We start from the raw sequence: 20,719 nt of genomic DNA, 5'->3' as shown, positions 1-20,719 counted from the left end.
TATTTAATATATTAATACGTAATTTAAATGTCTACACTTAAATAGTATGGGTGTATATAACTCGATCATATCCCTCAAATGAAAGTAAAGCAGGTAATGCAGTAAAATAACGGAAATGAAAAGAAAATGACATTTAACCATGAGCTCAAATCAGAAACAAACTTTTGTTTATGCCACGGTATATTACATTAGCAATTTCATTCACCTTTATTTAATCATCTCTCATCATTCAAATGAAGACTGTGTGAGTCGAACAAACACAGCAACAAAAACGTGTTTTTTTATTAGCACGTGATGGTGCGTTTGCATGCCGTCCGACCAAATCCTATTTGTTGAGGTTGCGCAGCTCGTCAAACTGGAGACACTTTGTCTGCAAGCACAAGACATTAAGTCAACTGCAGTCACTTCCTGTTTGTGCACCTTCATTCCGATCTGCACCAAATGCAGAAAAAAAATGACTTTATTCCATGGTGCAGGATGTGTACCCAATACAGTGACGCGTATTTGTATGTTTGTGTTTATGTGTGTTTTGTCAACCTCGTGCCAGCTGAGCGTGTCGGCGGGCAGTGCCAGGTGGCAGTGGAGGCACGCTCGCGTCTGCTGCTGCTCATCATCGACCCCATCGGCTGCCCCCCTGTGCCCCCAGCTAGGCCCCTTGTTGCCCCACAATGGGCGGCAGGGAGCGTGCGAGGACCAGGCCACGCCAAAATGCGGACGAGGGTCCGTCTGGTAGTTCTTCTTTTGGCCATCGGAGGGCAGCAGAGACAAAGAATCCGAATCCTGACGTAACATCACAGAAGGGTCATTTTCATCATATTTCCAGAACAAAATAATTATTGCCATCATCATCATCATCATCATCATCTTTTTTTTAACAGGTTTGTTCACCTGGGAACCTCCGAGTTGATACTCTGGATCAAGGGACCTGAGACAGTACCAACATGGTTCTAACGGCCCATCTGTGTTAAAACCACCTTGGAAACGGGAATAAAAAAGGATATTTGCTTGAGTGAGTACTGTTCACCTTACATCAAAGTCGAGCACTTTCCGTGGGAAATGATGGGAGGCCCATTAAAATAACACATGCTAAGTGCACCAATATACATCATCAAATACATCAGCAAAAAAACATTTTCTTGATGTTAATAAAAACACTATACATGGTCTAATGAATAGCAACAGTGGAGCAGCACATGTAGACTGAAGCTTTAATGATACTCATAGGCTTATATTGTTTATTCTCTGTAAAGAACAGCTGGTATTGAAACTATTCTGACGTGCATGTGTGTTTTACCGAGTGTGTTGGAGGGATGTGATGCTAGTACCGCTTGGGTCAGCTCTGGTTCTGTCGGTGGGGGGCACAACAGGGGGGCCTCACTCTGCACGTCGGTGCCTTTCGCAGTGCCGTTGTGCGAGCTCTCTGGGTCGTTGACCTGCAACTTCAACTTTTAGTGAAACGAGACAAAAATCATCAAAAAGGCAAACATTTTGTAGCCCTTTTTTTCTTCTTTGCGAATATGTTTTGCACTCTATGTCATATTTTCTAGAAACATTACTGCATGTGTTTGTTCATTTTTTAAAATAATAGTAAAAAATGCATGAACTGAGTGTAATTAGTGGTTTTTATTTCCCTAATGGAACAAGCCTGACCTCCGTCTCTCCATCGCAGGCCTCACATTGAAGCCCTCCTCCTCCTCCCTCTCCTTGTTCTTCTGGTTCCGAGAACTTTTCGAAGGTGCCCTCCTCTTCATCTCCTCTGCCCGTCTCAGCCTGGTCAGAGGTGGTCCTGCCGCGGTGAGTTACATTAAACCTCTTTTCAGAAAACGTCCCACGAGAAAGTTATCACGCAAGTCAAATCAGACAGCAAGGTGGCTCACCTTTCTGCATCGCCGCATCCCTGCATGCCTTTTGCTGCGAGTCCGTGGCGTTTTTGTCTCCGCGCTTGACTGTGTGAAACGGAAACTGTAGGTGTTCAATATTTGATGCGAGCCAATGGCTCGCAAGCCGCTCGCTGTAAAGACTCGCAGAGGGTCGAGGCTCGGATGTCCTCCCGCTTTGGATGTAAACAATATGGAGGGGAGCGCTTGACGCCGTCACGAGATGTAATTCGTGGGGAATATTGTTTACATCTTTCACTGTTTTCTGCAAGCGGGCCTTTACATTGAAAAAATAATGACTATAGGTTGGTTCCTGAGGGCCACTATCTTGCATGTTTTTGATTAGTGATGTCCAAACTTTTTCCTCTGAGGGCTGCATAAAACAAATAGAAAGACACAAGTGCCAACCCATTTTTTTTATCTTACCTCGTTCAAATATATCAGGCAAGCTAGCAACACACAAAATGTCGATATCAGCGGTTCTCAAAGGACAAAAACACCTAAAACCTGGAGGATAGCGGCTCTCAAAAGACTGTAGTTGGCCCTTCCTGCAGATGTTGGATAATAGTCTTTTTTTTTCCCTCTCTCTCTCTGAATTTGACGCCTACGTGAAGGGATAAAAATATTTTGTCCACCAGGTGGCGCCTGCACATAATAAGACATGATGAAATATAGACTGTATATCAAACGATACAATTCCAATCAAATATTACATATCAATGACAAAGACAGACCATTTTGCTTTATTTACAGTTTACAAGAAATTTCACTCTTTGCTTTTATTCTGAAACCCCAAAAGTACCACTTCCACTCGTGGACGGTTGCTGACTTGGTTATTGGGGCATAGTAATAATTACTTCCATGTTTAACATCACGTAAAACGGGATAAGGCCCAGGAATCATCGTAAATAAAAATAACGTGTGTAAATGACAAATATTATCAAATGCTTTGAAAAAAATTAAATACTCCACAAAATTCTTGAAAAAAAAAGTTATTAACCCCTATTAATTTTACACGCAAAAAAGATTACTCACCCCACCCCTCAACAAAATATTCATATTAAAAATATTTTTAACCACAGGAATGGACTCCTCAAATAACGAGTGCACAAACATGTAATGCACATTTCATATTTCAGGCAGAAGAGGTTTTAAAAATGTATCTAACATTGAAAATGTCTTTTTTTTTCCCCCGATTAACGCTTTTAAAGCGACAACAGGGTTTTCCAACATCATTTGACCAAAGTCAAAATCTGTCCTACCATTGACCCCAGCTCGCTCCCACATGCCCCCCCCCCCCCCCCCACACACACACACACACACATGCATACGCCTGTTTTTGTCTCCACTTTGATGCGGTGAGGCAGCCATTTGTAAAGCACAATCAACTAAATTACACAGCTAGCCAGTTGCTGCTTTCAGGGTCATTGTGCAAAACTGGAATGTGTGTGTGTCATGTGTGTGTCCTCTAAGTGCACGACAGGTAGGTAGTAATTGAAGTGATCCCCCCTTCCCTGTGTGCGTTCGTGTGTGTGTGTGTGTTTGAGTGTGTTTGGTGGGAGGAGGACGACGCCAGCAACATAAGTGGCGATGACTCACCAGCAGTCTATTGTGCCATCAGTGCAGCAGCGAGAGTGCTTTTCGCCCTGTTCGCTTTCCCTTGCGCTGTTTTTTTTCATTTCAACAAGAAATGGCAAGATTAAAGGATGAAAAGTGGGGCGGGGGAAAAAAAAATAAGGACTGTAAACTGGGGTAGCGGCCGTATAACAGGCAATGGGCGAACTTGGAGGATTAGGGCTGAAAACATAGACGTGAGACAAAAGGATAGGCAAGATGGAGGCTTCTTCGGCTGCTCTTAATGGTCGCTGAAAGCTGGCTTGATGAGGCGTAATATGTCCAAACATCCAAACAGCACAGAAAAAGATCTTTGATGTGTGCGCGTTTGTTTTTTTTTTTCCTTCTTATCAAAGGGAGGCAGCATACAACCTTGCAAAGCAACTGGACTGGTCTGAGACTCAATAGGAAAGTTTCTATATGAAAACTCTGCTATTAACTCATTCAATCCAAGAAGCTTATTCTTGCATTTTTTTTGGAATGAGTTTTTTTTTCTTTTTTGTTCAACTTTTTGCTCGAACGATGTTCTTAAAATGTCAGGTACTAAATGACTTAAGTACCCCTGTCTGTGATTTTGACAGGGAAAAAAATTGTGTTGTCAAAAAAAACAAATAAAAAATCACCATTTGCAAGTTGCTAGCGCAAACAGCTCAGGGGTTATGGCGATTTGGAAAAAAACTATCACGGGCCGGGTTAAATCTCTATGTGGCCCGTATCTGGCCCGCGGGCCCTATGTTTGACACCCATGCATTTGTATTTATCCAAGAGGAGTTGATTATTTAGAACTAAGTTACCCAAAGTAACCGATTACTTTAGTTCTTGATTCATTTAGTACCAGCGGTTTTTAGACCCTCCTTTGGCCAAATACTTGAAAAACAGAGAAAAATATAAATTCTTGGGATTGAAGGTCTGGACAAATAAATAAATAAAAGTGTAAAAATACATTGTTGGGATTGAATGAGTTAATAGCATATTTGCTTGATATAGGAGCACTTGCCGTTTCGACCCAATGGAAACAACACTGGGTACTATTTCTAAGACCCAATTGTCATGCTTTTTACACGGTTATTACTGCAAAATAATGGCCAATTAAAACGCCATGATTATAGGTACACGCAAGATACAAGAGAGCTTTTTCCTTGAAACGCAGGCTATAAACGGACGATAATTATCTTGGATTGGCTCCTGAGTCAGTGGACACAGCATTAAGGACGGCTGAAATCCATTTGAAGACCCCCAGGGTGACTATTCCGCCTTGAAAAATATCAGGTTAGGAACACCTAATTGCGCAATCCAACATGACTCACGTACCTGTAAATTCTGCTTTTAAACTCATTCTAGATTAGTCCCATTAGCGATTGGTCAATTTTAAAGGATTTTTCCTTGTATTTTTTCCCGCAAACATTTGTAATGGGCGTCCTTGGAATATATGCTTTCTAAAAGGGCTCTTGACTCCGAAAAGTTTGAGAATCCTTGGCTTAGAGTTGTTTTTTTTTTTTCAAGAGTCAACTGGATGTTTATTGATGGAGCAATTCTGCATTCTAGCGTGATAATTATGTCCGTTTTACGTACAATAAAATTTAATATCCATATAGTCTGCCTGAGATGTTCCCTCCTCCTTCCTGGAAGGGCAAAAAAAATGTACCATACCCCCCAGCACGCTTAATCTTAAAATCTTTTGTCATTTCCTCCACGCTTGTACAGTCCGCCGGTGTGAGCTTGTAAAGCGGCGTGCTGAAGCGATAAGACCAGAGAAAGTGAAAGTTAAGGATTTCTTTCTTATTCAATTATAGCTCTTTAAGCGCTGAGGATTTCACGCGGGGAAGGAACGTAGCGGCCATTTTAGATAAGAAACGCTGTGGTATCGACACTCGGGTAGACCCGGCAGGATACTGGGGGTTTGTGATGCTTCTATCCCAGCAATTTAAAAATTTTTTAAAAAGTCCCCACTACGATAGAAAAAAAACTGTTTGAGTGTGTGTTTTAAACTGTTCTCCAAAAATGTTTGAAAAATGACAGGTTGGCAATATTCAGAAAGCACTATATTAAACCAAGTTTTTCGTATTAGTTAGGTTGTCGACTGGGCGTGGCAACCCTCCCACTTTTTGTCTCACACTTTGAATGCCCCCCTGCTCCTTTAAAAAAAATAATCATAATAATAATATGCATATATTAAAATAGCAATACGTGCCATATCAAATTTTCTATCATAAAAACTGTACTGAAAAGACTTGAATCACATAGCACAAAACCTGAAGCCGATTTCCCTTAAATGTTTGTGCCTGCGTGTGCGCGTGTGTGTGTATCTCTGCATATGTACTTTTTCCAGTGTGTGTGTGTGCACCCTTGTAATTTCTTATAATAATGTGTATGTGCGTGTGTTTCACAATGACATGAAAATGACTCATTTTGGTGTGCAGTCGAGATTGCAAGTCGGTGCAATGTCCTTTAAAGTAATGTGTGTGTGTGTGTGTGTGTGTGTGTGTGTGTGTGTGTGTGTGTGTGCGCACTGTCCTGCGGATGGATGACTCATGCGCCAATCACGACTAGTCAATCGCCGCCTCCTCCCTTTCTTCCGTCTCGCTTAGGTCGCGATATCCGCGTTAACGTTAAGCATCAGGTTCCGTTTTGGAGCAATGTTGCAGGAAGCCATGGGAAAAAGAATACATCTTTAATAAAATAATTGCTTTTATTTATCATTTTTTTTTAGGGGGGGGTATCGTATAGCAAAACTAGTGGTCATCATCATCATGCTGTTATGTACACATTGCACGGCCATGTTTTTATTTCACACTGTACATGTTACAATGCTAAAGGTGACATCAACGACAAACACTCTTCCAAGACAGATGGCGTCACCGGGCCTTCTTTCTCGTTGTTTTTTTTTTTTTTAATTCTTTATATTCACAGTTTTAATGAGAGAAGACAGCCATCTTGAATTCTTCACACTGTTTTATTTTTTTCCTTATTTTTTTGTCTTTTTTTCGAAGATGCAAGTAGAAAGACGTGCATGTTGTTGTTGTTGTTTTTTTTTCGTTTACTTTTCTTAAATAGCACAATCCCTGACACTTCCCCCACCTGACCGCAAACTCGTCACTGAATTTCTGCAGGAAATGAACACATGGGATTGGTGGCCCCCCCACCATACCCAGCCCCACGACTGCAGCAGTGGTGGTGGACTTCAAGTATTCTTTTTTTTTTAAACAACAAAAAAAAAAATGATGACTGGGCCCTCGTGCTAAATTTCACATGATAAACCCTTTAAAAAAATGATTTTGTGTTTTTCGTGAGTGAATTCTTAATACGGGTTCACTCTTTAACGGCCTCATTAATTTCTCGTTTTGAAAGAGGCGCGAATGAGGGAATATGACTGACTCAAATCAAAATGGCCGACGATCTGTCCAATTTTAAAAATAGGATTTTTTTATATTCATCTTTTTGGAGCGACATAGCCAATTTTGCGTCATCTGGTGATTTCAGTTTCTGGGGCATTTTTTTTTCCCCTGGAAAAATCTACTGAATAAATATTTGAACCTTCAAACCAAAATGGCCGACCTGTTCAAGTCATACTTTTTCGTACATGTTATTATGATGCACTTATCCACAAAACTCCAGCTCATTTGGTGAAACTGACAAAGGGAGCATTTTTTTCATTTCTGATTATGACCCTTCAGTAGCTACTGAGTGAATATAGCGGTCTCAAAGCAAAATGGCCGACTTTCTGTTTGTTTCCAGACGTAGGTCTTTACTGTTTTGTGCATCCTATTGCCAAATGTTAAGTCATTTGGGGAAACTGCTGCCAGGGAGGCCCATTAAGGGTACGGGTGTCAAACTAAAGGCCCGGGGGCCAAATCTGGCCCGCCACATTATTTTAAACGGCTCGCAAAATGTTGATTTAACTTCAAGTTTCTGGCTGAAACGGCAAACTCGCAAGTTGTCATTAAGACTCGAATCTGAGTCTAAGTAATTCTTGTGTTGCAAGAATAGCAATTAATGCAGGGATTCCACGAGGGCCCTAAAAAAATGGATAAAATCCAGCAAAAAAGACAATTAAATCACAATGCAAGAAAAAAAATGGCAGAAAAACGCATCCATTGCGATATCGATGGCGAAACCTCGGCCCACCAGATCTGGAAGTATTTTGTGCTTTGTGGGGTACACGTGGTTTCGTATGAGACTAGTGTGCGTAAGGCAAAAATTCAGGGAAAACAAAGCAAGAAATATGTGTTTGTGGCACCTTTTTTTTTTTTTTGAACACCCCACCCCCCTTCAAATTGTAAAGGCACCTGCGCACATCCATACAACCAAAGGCTTGTTTGTTTTTTGTTTGTTTTTTTGCGCTTGTGTGATGTAACATACAAGGACATGTTGTAAACATGGGTCCCGTGACGCTGCGTGTTGTAGAAAACCTGAATGGAGGCGGACGTACACCGCCCTGTGTTCACTATGTAAACATGGCGGTGCGCAGGGTAGTCCTCCCACCTTCACCCCCACTCCCTTCTCATCCCTTAAACATTATCACAACATCGAAAAGAAAAACAGAGTGGATTAAAACAAACCAACCGCATTCTCATTCCGGGTCCAGTGACACATTTTTAGCCTTACGATAAAGCCGCCCCCACCCGCGGGTCCAAAAAAAACCCCCTCAGAACCAGTCCTTCAGTACATTCTGCGCTTCATGTAGATCCTCTCGATAAAGTTCTCCAGCTCCTCCTCACTGTCCAGCTGAGGCACCAGGCCGTCTTCCTCGTAGTCGTCATCCCGCGGCGCGGCCGGCGGGTAGTAGAAGGGGGGCCGCCTGCCTCTCCGGGGCGGGGCCAGGGGTTTGGGGGGCGGCGGGGGCTGGTAGGTCCGCGGGTGGGGCAGGATATAGTTAGATATGTAAGGGACGTCGGCCAGGCGGGGCGCCGGCCTCTGCCTCCAGCCCTGTCCCCGGTTCTTGCCCTGGCCCCTGTGCCTGCGCCGGGGACCCGGCGGGTCCAGCTCCTGGGCGTTGAAGGTCTGGTCCAGGGCGGGAGGGGGCTTGCCGTAGTACTGCGGCTTGGGATAGGGGAAGTAGACAGGGTAGTACGCCCGATATGGCTTCTGGTAGTACGGGTAGGAAGGGAAGGCCAGGAACTGTTTCTGGGGTTTGTACCAGTAGTCGCTGGGGGTCTGGGGCTGGTACCAGAAGTTCTGTTTGCGCGACTTGCCTTTGTCCTTCTGCCACTTCTTCATGGACTTATAGGAGGCCTTGTAGGGAGCTTTGTAGGGGGCTTTCTTGGGGTTTTTGGAGGCTGTGTAGTGGTAGATGGGCGGCGCCGCTAGAGGGGGCGGAACCAGGGGTCTAAAGCGGGGCACCACAGGGAGGGCGGCGACGGCGGGAAGCTGCTGCTGAAGTTCTTTCCGCTTCTTTTTCTTCTCCTCCACGTCGCTGATGATCTCGATGACGTCGTCGGCCGGCAGGTGCAGCTTGCTGCTGATCTCGATGAGTCGGTCGATCATCTGCTGGTCCAGGTCGTCCTCGTCCTGGTTGGGGACGAGGACTTCCTCTGAGCGCTTGTCCTCGGCGGCGTTGCTGCTTTTCTGCCGCGGTTTGAGGAAGGCCTGCTGCTTGCGGCCCATGTACTGGAGAAGCATGTCTGAGGCCACGTCGGCCAAACGCTGCTCCTCCTCGCGAGCCCGCTCGGCCTCCTCCTGCTGCCGGAGCACCTCCTGCTTCTCCGCCCGGGCCCTCGCCTCCTCCTCCATGCGGGTCAGGCTCTCGTCCTCCTCCTCCACCTCCTCCTCCAGCTCTCCGCCCTCGTCCTCAAAGTCGTCCATGAAGTTGCCGCCCTTGACGGGGGCGGCCTGGGATGCGGAATTTCCCTGCCAGTGGAGCTTCTTTCCGGCTCGGGCCAATTCCGTGTTGTACGCCTTGTAGCCCTTCAGGGGGGGAAGGATCTCATTGTCTTGGAGGCCCAAATCAATGTTCTGGAAGTAGCCGCGGATTTTACGCTGCAGGGAGCTGTCGTCTCCCTGGGGAGGGGTGGCGAAGAAGCGTTCGATCGACGCCTTCTCTGGGAGGTCCTCAGCCAACCGTCCGTGACCTTGCTCCTCCTCAAAGTCTTGGATAACCTTATCAGCCTCGGACTGCCTCCTTATCTCGTTGACCTCCAGTAGGCTAGGGGACGCTTCCTGGCTCTCGTCCCCCTCCTGCCTGGCGTCCCCCTGCACGCTAGCATCCTCCTCCCCCTGCGGGTCCAGAGCCTGCAGTAGGACAGCAAGCACCTTCACCGGGTCCGATCCAGGCTCCGTGCGATCCTCCCCGTCCCGCGACGCGTTGGCACCGCCGCCGTCGTCGCCCAGGGGCGGCGGAACAAGCACCGTCTCCTCCCCCGCCGCCCCTACTTCCGCCGTCCCTCTGTCCCCGGGTTCGGCCCATGCGGGGGCAGCGTCGGTGGCCAGCCGCAGAGTGACGGTGAGCAGAACCAATAGGAAGAGGCGGGCTGAGGGAGGGACGTGATGATTGGTCATGACCATGCAGGGCAGGCAGGAGGGAGGTGAGGCACCTGCGATGAGGGAGGGAGGGGGGCACAAGACGGAGGCCAGGACAATTACATTTAAAATACAAACATTACATTCATAAATGTCATTTCCACAGATCTAAATTAGCAGAACGACAGCAAAAAAATAGACACTCTCGAATATGAATCACACTCTTTCCAAAATTATTTGAGCACGTCACAATGAGGGGGCAATGTTTGAATGTGGATTTTTTTAAGTGCACTTTCGTGTCTTAACAGCGCCCACGCAGAAATGTCCTCAACGTCTAGTCCCTCCATTTTTTATTTTCATTCTCGGTGCTTTGGATGCTTGAAGAATAAATTCGTAGATGCGCTTCTGCTTTTATCACGCGCGCGAAACGTTTTTCTGAGTGAGTCAATTATCTAGACGCGCGGAATTGGCGCAACGGAGCCCATTTTCGCCTCACAAAAGCTCCCACCTGCCAGCAACATTTTTATTTCGTACCGACGAGTCTGGATTAAACTGTAAAAATACATTTTCGTTTTGCAAACCAAGCAAATTGCTAATAAAAATGCGACTCTCACCTCCTCCTCCTGACGCGAGCCAACAAAGCCAGGGGGGAGTCATGCACACCGGCCATTTTTTTTTGGCGCGCACAATTTGTCACGATGCGGAAAAGAATAAATATGTAGGCCTATTTGGAAAAAAAAAATCCTACATAGGTCTCGTGAGTCAAGGCGAAGGCGCCACGCAGCGTGGAAGTCATGCGTAAAAAGCTGCAAGACACGCTTGAGTTACTTAACCCCCCCATGCCGATCCACATACACCCACCCTCCGCTTCCTCTGCTTGCTCCTCACAAGCAAATAGAAAATTATCTGGATGGTCCATTTGAACACCCCCGCCCACCACAATCGCCCACTTTGTCGGGGGAGAGTGGATGTTGTTACCCCCACAATTAAAAGAGAGAAAAAAAAAACCAAAGCTTTGTTGCTTTTTATCCGCGTGCACCCCCCTCCCCCAGACTGCTGTTGCGGAATGCACGTGAGCCCAAATTTATACTTCACGCTGCATCACATTTTTTTTTTGCCTTTCTCTTTTATGCAATTAAAAATGATATTTTCCGCAACGAAACATGCGCACTCCCCCGGCTTCCTACCTCAACAAATCGCGTTAATTGAATCTAAATTGAAATGTGAAATGTATGATTTGGTTTGCCCTTAAAATAGACGTGATTTAATTGTCTAGATATTGTTGTGGAAGTAGAAAACAAAAACGACGAAACGGCGCGTTTGTCGTTTTGTGTTTAAAATAAATTAATTTGGCGCAATATGGCACGTGCCGGCGCGGGTTAAAAGGGAGTAATGACACAAATTTCGTTAGGTTATTATTCGTATTGCATTATTATGAAACATGGAAACATGAAATACAACGGATTGTTTGTAAATCATTTTTTTCCTATGAAATAAAACATAAGAGACGTGGCGTTAAAACGCGCAGTTGACAAAAAAGCGTTAATAATGCCACGAAATGATGAATGAATAAATGCATGAATGAATTTTCTCACCTACCTGGGGTCCCACTATTGTGGGGGAGCAGGTGGGGGGGTAGACGAGCGATGTGATGCTGGGGGTGGGGGATATTAAAAAAAAAAAAAAAAGTCAAAATAAAGCCCCAAAAAATAATCTCATCAAGCCTTGAGAGAATTTATGCGCGTCTCTTTCTGCTTCTTCCCAGCTTGTGCGCTACATTTAAGAATTTAAAAAATGTTGCACTTAAAAAAATACATCAATTTTTTTTGGTGTCACTTTACTGCGTACAGCTAATGTATTGTTGTGGATGTTTTCAGCACCACGGCCAGCGCAACTTTATTGTATATACCCTCCGTGAAACCACGTGACTACATCACCGACACCCCCCACCCACCCATCACCCCCCCCCCCCCCCCCCCCACCCACCTCCCTTGCTCCATACGCCACCCCCAGCTGCAGGCTGTGCTGACGTCACGTCCATTGATAAGAACGTTGGTGTGGAGATGGCACCGACGCCCCCTCATGCCCCCCCACACCCCCCCCATCTCCACTCCCCTTCCCTCCAGCATGAATGAAGGGAAATGGCATGAATGAAATTTTCCTCAATGAAGAGAGAGAGAGAGCATGGATGGAGCAGCCATTTTGCAAGGCTTCTTAAAGCTTCCTCTGCACCAGGGGAAAATTGAGGGGTGGTGGCAAAAGAGGGGGGGGGCAGTTAACGAGCTATCAATTAGTGTCTTTATATGCTCACTTAAAGTGCTCTTTTCCATCGTTGTTCTTTCCGCAATCACCGCTGTCTATCATCTCTTACTCTTGGGGGAAAAAAAATACTTGAAGATAGTTTTATGGGCTGTTTGGTGATTTCAGAGTGTCCCTGAAGGCAGCGTGTGAATTTAGGAAGGTAGATGGATCAGTTCTTTGAGGAAAGCAGGATGTGCCTCAAGGCAGTGCTTCACTAGGATGGAGAGATGTAAAATCAGTTGCGGCAGGAAAGTGATGATGTCTGACTGTCCCTGAAGGCAACACAAAACTTTAGGCATGGAGCAATTTAGCTTGGTAAATCAGTTGCGTGAGAAAAGCTGTGATTTCAGGCAGATGGATGGAAAATCAGTTGTGGGAGTAAACCTATGACTTTGTAATGTCCCTAAAGGCAACACCTTATTTTTCAAGTATTTTTACCAACACTCGTTTTAAGCTAAAATATATTATTATTACAAAGGTTTTGGAATGATTTATCATCTAATATGTTTTTTTCTCTTACTTCTGAGTGAAAAATGTCTCATAAAAATATTTATGTGGAATAGTTTGGGGATTCTCGCTCCATTGTTTTGCCACGCCTGGCAGGAGAAGATTAATATTGCAAAAGTAACTATTTGAGCAGGGGTGTGTAGACTTTTTTTAAATCCTTTTTTTGTGTGCGGATGAGTCGGGCTTGCAAAGATAAACAAAAACCGCTAGTTGTGGAAATCAGCTATGCGAAGAAATCTATAATTTCAGACTGCTCCTGAAAGCTATGATTTGTACTTTTTATTTTTTTCCACTGCGCCTCCAATACAATTATAATAATTAGTATTGATTCATCCATAAGAGTCATCCAAGCGTACATCAACAGGTGAAGGAAAAAAAGTGGTCTGTTCACATTGATATGATTGACAAACAAGGACCGGTTGTCAGTCATTATGACGCCCGCTGCCCCCACCATTTTGTTTGCCTGCTTTCTTCCAGCATCATCTGCTGTGACTTTACAGTTTCACGTATATTATGGAGAGATTTTCTTTGTTTGTTTTATAGCTCTTGTTTGGTGGAGTCCATTTTTATGTATAAAGCCTGACAAGACCAGAGTGGATCCTGATCGGGGCCGATGGATGGATGGATGGGTATTTAGTTCATATTTTAGTTAATTATATGGTTTCGATTGCCTCTGAAGGCAACAATTGAACGATTGATGATGGATGGATGGATGGAGCAGACTGCCCCTAAAGGCAACAGGATGAATTGACGGACAGACGGACAAAAGGACTTCTATAGTTTCAGATGTCCCCTGAAGGCAACATTTTACAGTTGGTGGATGGATGGATCAGACTGCCCCTAAAGGCAACAATGGATGGATGGACAGATGGAAGGACAGACACAAGGACTTCTATAGTTTCAGACTTCCCCTGAAGGCAACATTTTACAGTTGATGGATGGATGAATAGCTGGATGGTTGGATGTCCCTGAATTCAGTTCTTTGTGAAATATATGGATGGGTGGACAGATGGATATTTAATACATTCAGTTATGTGATGAAAGCTATGATTTCAGCCTGTCCCCGAAGGCAACAGTCATAAACGAACTATTGCATAGTTAGACATTTCGTTAGCTGAGCTGCATGGGAAAAAAAAAAAACAACTCTGATTTCTAACAGCCCCTAAGGCATCACATGACAACCTCTGCTTGATTAGATTGCATTGCAGAGATGTGTGTGTGTGTGGGGGGGGGGGGCATTGTTATTTGCGCCGAAGTGCTTGATGATGTCGCCAATGATGACAGCGGCGGTGGAGGTGTGCCGCAGGGCAGATGTTGGCTGATATCACGGCCTTGGCATTATCAGCTGCCACTTTGCATTAGCCGCCCCCTGCGCAATCCCCCCACCCCCCCAACCCCGCAACCTGCCACGACACTGACTCACACTTGAGCGCTGCACAAAATCTTGCCACCTTTGTCTCCTGCTCAGGAAGGAAAATATGGAATTTGTCAATTAAAAAGAGGCAACGTTTTGAACAGAAAATGGAGGCGATGCTTGAGTGTGTCTGGGAAGGTCTCTCAAGGTACTGGATAATGATCTCGTAAAAATGGCCGCCAAAGGGTTCGTCGTTTTCTCTCTCTGCCCGTCTGTGGTTTGAGTTAATTAAACGGAACAAAAGGCCATTCGCAGGGTCTCTGTATGCGTATAATGTCGAAAACGTTCTTCTGACAGTTTCGAGACGGTTTTCTGAATGAGGTGCCATATGCATTCCGGACCACTAGTTGGCAGCGTATCCCAAAACAAGGTTCTCTTCTACCGCGTGTCTTCGGTCGGCCTAGAAATACAGCTGATTGTGTTATTTGGAGTGACATTTCTAAATAGTGGACTGGCATACGCATTACAAAGTCGTTTATTTTTGTTGTAGTTTTGCAGGATCAAGCATAACTTTGAGACAGATTTCAAAGTTAAAACCGAGATCAATGCAGCGTTAACGCGAGATTCTATGCGCGCGTGGCCTGTTTGTTCCCTTCAATTACTTCCCTCTCTTTTTGTGGCCACGGAGGAGTGTGGGCGAGGGCGCTCATGTAGGTTGAGATGCTTTGACAATGGCGAACCTGCAAGCCGCATGGCGGTGGCTGTCTTTTCTTTCTTCCTTTTTTTTTCGTCTGCGCTAATGCGGCTGCCGGGCGCACAACACCTCCAAGTGATAAAGTGAAGCAGGGCGATTAGCGTACGCTTTTCCCACCCACGTGGCTGCGCTCCGCCAAGGCTGGAAATGGACGAGTAATTGCGTCGTAAGGTACCTGCAACACAATGGACCCGCTGGAACATGCATGCGCGACCTGTGTGCCCACGCTGTAATCTTCCGCCATGCTGCACCCTTTTAATCCTAACAATATCCATCATAGTTCACACTGTGTTCTTTTATCCTCAGCTTTTCTGAATTTAACCGTGTGCATATACAATTGAATTGAATAGAATGGAACATATTTATTGTCATTGCATAACTCATGCACATTGACATTGGTGCCTATTAAATAAGTATGAATAGTAAATAGAAGAAATATAATAGACTTTATTATATTTGATATACATGTATGTGATGTGTTTTCACAAAACCGGGCTTACGTGCCAGGGATTAGTTTTTACGAATGTCAGAGATGTTCACCACCATCTCAAAAAAAGAAAGTTCCACGCAAATAAAGCACCAAGCAAAGCTGGACTTTGGTGTCAAACAAACCACAAAGTCGGACTTGAACAGCACAGGGAATTGCCCACAAAAAGCTTCTTAAGCGTTTCAGGTTGGCTAATGTGTTGACTGAAAGGTCCACTTGAAAAGAGGCACGGGGAGTGCGACGTGTCAGCAATGTGCTGCTTTATAGACTGTGAGGGGCTCTTAATGAAAAGTCCATAGTGCGTCAAAAATGATGAATACGAATCCATCAGGCAGTCAAAACCATCCAAGAATGAGCTGTGAACGACCAATTCACCGCCGCCCCGCAAAATTATTTAACCCCTTCCCCCTTCGCTCACCATCCCTGCAAAAATGAGCTGGAGGAGGGGCGGGGGTATGAGGGGGGGCGGTCTCTGTGTGGTGGGGGGAGCGGCCATGACTGATGGCAGCGGTCCCGGGGCAGGCGGGGAATTTGAGGTTGATGGGGCGTCTCATACGGGGGGCGCGAAGACATCAGCGCCCGCCATCAATCTCTACGCCTCGCATCAGTAAACACCGCATCCAACGCCGAGGCGGAACCAGCCCGCCGCGCCCAAATAGGCTCGGAAGCGCCAATAAAATCCAAAATTGGGTTTTGTCATTTTTTAGCCCATCCGATTGGGCTTCACGTTTCTGGTGCTTTCAAACCAAATTCCTCGTGTGCGAGTTCTCTGCATTATTAGTATGATTCACTCTCTGTGAACGTTGACATTTTCAGAGCCTGGACATGCACAAAAAGTCACCAAATTTTGCGCACGTCTCAGGCCTGGCGAAAAAATGGATTGTGTTGGCATAAACAATAAAAAAATAAAGTGTCTCTGCAGCAGCGCAGAGAGTTGAAAAACAAAAGCCAATCCCGGTACGTTTCAACTGGAATATTTTTCGACATACTTCAGTTTATAACTAGTTTACTTTCTTAACTCATTTACTTTCTTAAGTCATTTACAAAAAGCTCTTTTTCTTTGATCGCCCAATGTAAACTGTTCGATATGCTAAGCTATGCTGCTTTTAGCTTTGGGGAAATGCCAACTCATGCATTTACATGCATTTATTACTGCTTGAACAAGCAGTAAAATTGAATACATAACTCAAGTCATTTATTTTAGTGCCAGTAAAGGATTGTTTTTCCTCTACCGCTTGGAATAACAACAATAATAGCTTTTTACCAAAAAAAAAAAAAAAGTCTGAGGGCAAAATATTTTTTATTTGATTTAAAAAGCATTTAATGCGCATGAATTTGCGATGCAGCACTTGTTATTCTCAGCCTAATGTCGGTGAGCAGCTTTTAACAATCTGCACGAATTCGGAGAGGACAAAAATAGCTGCGGCTCAGCAAATGACATGAAAAGTAGAAATAATGGCTCATAAGGTCATCACGACTTTTTGAAAAATAAATGCTGCTTTTACAAAGTTCCTACAGCAAGTACCACTGTATCACAATGTCTTTGAGTCTTATGGTTCAATGGCATTACATTTCTGAAATCATGAGAAGTGTAATTCAAATAGAAATGTTATTTATTAATATATATATATATACACACACACACACACACACACACACACACACTGTGTGAATATTAGTTGCTTGAAGAGCTTGAGGCGGTGGAGCCGAGCGGGTCCTCACGGTCGCGATGAAAAGTGTTATCGGTTATCAGCGCCAAAGCCTGACCGGCAGTGAAGTCGTTTGGAACGCCCTAATGTGCCCGCGTGACTCATCGCCAACACCTACAGCGCCAAAGAACCTCGGATTCTGCGTGCGCATGTGTGATATGTGCGCGCGTGTCAAAAGACTCAAAGGATTTGAAGTTGGATTGTATGATGATTCGCTTAAAGATTAGCCATTTTAATGATTGTTTGAAAATCAAAAAGATGGCGAACAGACAATTTGCCCTTTATACAAAAATGGTCAAAATCTTTTTCAATACCAGACATGGGTCTTTAACACTTTTTCATGCGCTCTATTATAATAAAAAAAAAAAAGGTCTTCAAAGATCCTTTAACGCAGGGGTCCCCGAACTTTACTCTTGTCAGATTTAATATCCATGTTGTCTTTAAGTCATCAAAGATGTTTTGCAACGTACATACCGGTTTTGCTAAACATCAAAGACGATGAAAACTTTGACTTGTTTTTGCAAACCGAGACAATTTCTTTTTGCTCTTCTTAAAGCATCAAAGCCGATTCACAACATCAAAGACGCTCTACTTGGTTTTTGGTGCGTGGATGACGCCAACGTTTTCGTGAAGCAGAAGCTGACCTTGTAAAAAAAACAAAAAAAAAGCAGCCCGTATGCCTTCAGCTCCTTTCAATGAGATAGCGCACGGGGGGAATTTTCCCATTTCCTTTATCTGTGACTTGGCGGCGCTCGGGCAACCGCCGGTGTGTTTTCTGTATGTAAGTGCGCGTTCTAAACGCGCCTCTTGTCTGCGCTATCATTTTCACGCTTACCCCGCCGCCCCCCGTTCCTGCTCCATTATGGCGCCATCCGCTCATTCTCATTTGCCTCCCTATCGCGCCGCCGCGCATTCCATTTATTCCATTTCCAGCAGCGGACGCTCTTATCGCGCCACGTCTGCCGCTGGCGGCGGCGGCGCCATTTCTAATAATTTGACCCTTTCACATATCGCTAAACCCGGAAATTTCCGCGGCTTTGCGGGGGTGAACGCAAGTCACCGACCTCGTTCAAACTTTATGGGATTGTTGAGTAATGTGAAAGCAAGAATTATGAACAATTTCGAATGGAAACAAGCTTTTTGATAGCTACCCACCCTAGTGATTGATATGCAATTATTACCACTGAGTCTAATCCACAAGAAAAAAAAAGAGCTATTGAATGTCTGCCCACTGTAGTGACTGATGCCGCTTCACAATCCACTACAAAAAAAAAAAAAAAACAGTCTGTGTAATGGCCCTTGACAGCAACGGGAAAAAAAAAAGCTTGCTGGAAGGAGGCGGGGCGGGTAAAATTTGAATAAAAATCAATACATCCCTCATTGAGGGTGTTACCACGGCAACAGGATGAGGAAACTAAAAAAAAACAAAAAAAAACGCTAATAGCTACTTTCACACGTGAATGTTTGCAGCCCAGCCAAATTCGCATAATGACACGCGCGCACACACAAAAGGCTAATGGTACGAGCGGGGGGGGGGGGGGGGGGGGGGGGGGGGGGGGGGGCTTACGGTGCGAGGGGCTGACGACTGATAAGACATTTTGGGGGAGGCGACGACCGTTCGGGTTGCTGATTGTGCGCCACGGGCAACTGCAAACACAAATGGCGGAGGCAGCGTTGCGCAACTTTGCCTCTAAAAGCACATAAAATAACATAGCAAAACTGGAAGAAATGACAATGTATCTTGATATGCTTTTCTTTATTTACATTATTGTTATTAGAAAATGGATTTCATTTAGATTAGAAAAGAAATCTAAATACAAGTGGTACAGTATATTATAAATGAGATGGGAAGTCAACCATTTTGATTAGAAGCGGCCATTTTAGGTAATTTTTCCATGGGAGGTCCTTCAAAACTTGTCTCCGCTTCCCCCCCCCCCCACACTGTGGCTGATGAGTTCTGTGAAGCTGACGGGCTGTGATTGGACGCATCCTGTTTTTTTTTTCCCAACTCCGTCTCCCCTGGCAACCACCAAGCTGATTCCTCGAGCGTCCTTTCATTGTGGTGCCTCCGATTGCGTTGTTGTTCAGCCAAGACAATGTGCTTTGTGGCTTTCGGCTGGGATTACACACAGCGTCACTTCACTGTGTGTGTGTGTGTGTGTGTGTGTGTGTGTGCGTTTTTGTGTGTGTGTGAGTTGCCTACAGGTGACTCATCGTACTGCAGATGACCACTCTGTGCTGCCGCTGCTGCTTGAGAATTCCTAGCTCACATTTCCCTTCCTCGTTTTTTTTTTTTTCAATTTCTCCCCTCTGCTTTTCCAGTGCTGTGTTTTACGCTCTTCTATCACCATATCCTTTGTCTCTCACACACACAAACGCACATTTTCCGAATGTAGACCATCCAAAATGAACACACAATCGAAGGTGATGAGTCAGATGTTTTTCCCCTCAAAAAAGTGGAAAGACAATAACAATTTAGTACCAAGATGAGCCCATCTGTCCACACAAAGAAACAAAACAAGAACATGCACAATGTGGAGTGTCCCAATCATCAACAATGCAGTACACAAAGCCTTTTTCTCAATAAGAATCTTTCTAAATGCCCAGATTGTCCTATACAAACACAAAAGACAACAACATATACAAACCCACATAACAAACAAGTCCACACTAAGATAAGAATACACAAACACAATCTGGTCAATCCAAAATATTTACCTTGCGTCACACAAATATAGTCTGTCCATATTGTTCCATACAAGAAAACCAGCACCATGCATACACTCATACACAAGCGTGTGTGCCCCCCCACGCACATTATGGCCTGATAAAAAAAACATCTATATTTCGCCACACAAAGACTTAAAAACAAGATTTCATACACACACAATATGAACTAGCAAAAAAAAAATGTGATTTTTTTTTGCACCACACAAAGACCAAAAAAACAAGATCACACACGCACACACAAAAATGTGAAAACACACACATAAAATATGAACTAGCAAGAACTGTCCATATTGCACCACACAAAGACTACAAAACAAGATCGCACACACACATTGTGAACAGCCAAAAAATATCTATATTGCACCACACAAAGACCAAAAAACAAGATCACACACACGCGCACATAGTCTTGATTAGTTCGCCGATTCAAGCAAACACTTCCACACATTTAGTTATGGGCGGGCTGACATAAATGATGACTGAGGTTAATAAACATGTTCAGAAGATGCAATTACAAGGGAGTTATTCATTATGTGATATATTTAGTCATTTTTCCCTCATTCTTGACTTTCAATGCACGCTGAACCCCTTGAGTGCAAAATAGAAAGTCATACACAGAAATAAAACTGCCGTTGCGTCAGCGTGAAGTCACAAAAACGGGCAAAAAATAAAATAGCTTATTTATTTATTTATTTTTATCATTATTTCTATTTTTACATGCAAATGAATGAAATAATCCTGCGGGTAAATAATCCTGTTAGATGACGCTTTTCATCGTTGGGAAAACAAGCCAAAATAGATAGATGGGCCTAATCTCAGCCGTGCACACACACGCACACGCATTTACATGGTAATTACCCCCGAGCTACTCTCGGGGTTCCCAGGGGACCCGGGGGTCTCGCAAGAGTCCCAGTTGTCCCATTGAGGAGA

General features: G+C 44.4%; 3 protein-coding genes across 11 annotated transcripts in view; 1 reads left to right on the top strand and 2 right to left on the bottom strand.

The window, feature by feature from the left end:
• Nucleotides 1-258: 258 nt before the first annotated feature.
• Nucleotides 259-3,815, bottom strand: LOC148408555 (uncharacterized). Its single transcript, XM_088440864.1, has 7 exons — nucleotides 3,477-3,815; nucleotides 1,878-1,946; nucleotides 1,651-1,786; nucleotides 1,295-1,433; nucleotides 889-974; nucleotides 538-780; nucleotides 259-370 (listed from the first exon to the last, which is right to left on the bottom strand). Exons 1-7 carry the CDS (start codon nucleotides 3,779-3,781, stop codon nucleotides 326-328), a joined length of 1,023 nt encoding a protein of 340 aa, XP_088296990.1. The 5' UTR covers nucleotides 3,782-3,815; the 3' UTR covers nucleotides 259-325.
• LOC148408553 (multidrug and toxin extrusion protein 1-like) overlaps nucleotides 674-20,719 on the top strand; it is a 37,316-nt gene continuing 17,270 nt past the window's right edge. For 8 of the 9 annotated variants that reach the window (XM_088440857.1, XM_088440852.1, XM_088440856.1 and 5 more), the window contains exons 1-2: nucleotides 833-1,009; nucleotides 1,670-1,794. The gene's annotated coding sequence lies outside the window, so the exon portion shown is untranslated. Of the gene's footprint in view, nucleotides 802-832; nucleotides 1,010-1,669; nucleotides 1,795-20,719 lie in introns of those variants that run through there. The other variant, XM_088440854.1, reaches the window with a different exon arrangement.
• LOC148408554 (uncharacterized) lies at nucleotides 7,719-11,811 on the bottom strand. The gene is made up of 2 exons (XM_088441767.1): nucleotides 11,547-11,811; nucleotides 7,719-10,021 (listed from the first exon to the last, which is right to left on the bottom strand). Exon 2 carries the CDS (start codon nucleotides 9,990-9,992, stop codon nucleotides 8,151-8,153), a length of 1,842 nt encoding a protein of 613 aa, XP_088297893.1. The 5' UTR covers nucleotides 9,993-10,021; nucleotides 11,547-11,811; the 3' UTR covers nucleotides 7,719-8,150.

This window comes from Hippichthys cyanospilos, chromosome 18, assembly GCF_059441005.1.
Source record: "Hippichthys cyanospilos isolate Australia breed blue-spotted pipefish chromosome 18, RoL_Hcya_1.0, whole genome shotgun sequence".
Taxonomy (NCBI): Eukaryota; Metazoa; Chordata; class Actinopteri; order Syngnathiformes; family Syngnathidae; genus Hippichthys; species Hippichthys cyanospilos.
The sequence above is the reverse complement of the archived record's forward strand: the minus strand, read 5'-3'. Positions and strand labels throughout refer to the sequence as shown.

Bases quoted from the DNA above. Each gene is read 5' to 3' on its own strand.
- LOC148408554 (XM_088441767.1), bottom strand. From the start codon at position 9,992: ATGGTCATGACCAATCATCACGTCCCTCCCTCAGCCCGCCTCTTCCTA.
- LOC148408555 (XM_088440864.1), bottom strand. From the start codon at position 3,781: ATGTTTGGACATATTACGCCTCATCAAGCCAGCTTTCAGCGACCATTA. The intron at 1,434-1,650 runs GTCAGGCTTGTT...TTGAAGTTGCAG, and splicing joins CCTGCGATGGAGAGACGGAG to GTCAACGACCCAGAGAGCTC. The intron at 781-888 runs GTGAACAAACCT...ATGTTACGTCAG, and splicing joins ATCAACTCGGAGGTTCCCAG to GATTCGGATTCTTTGTCTCT.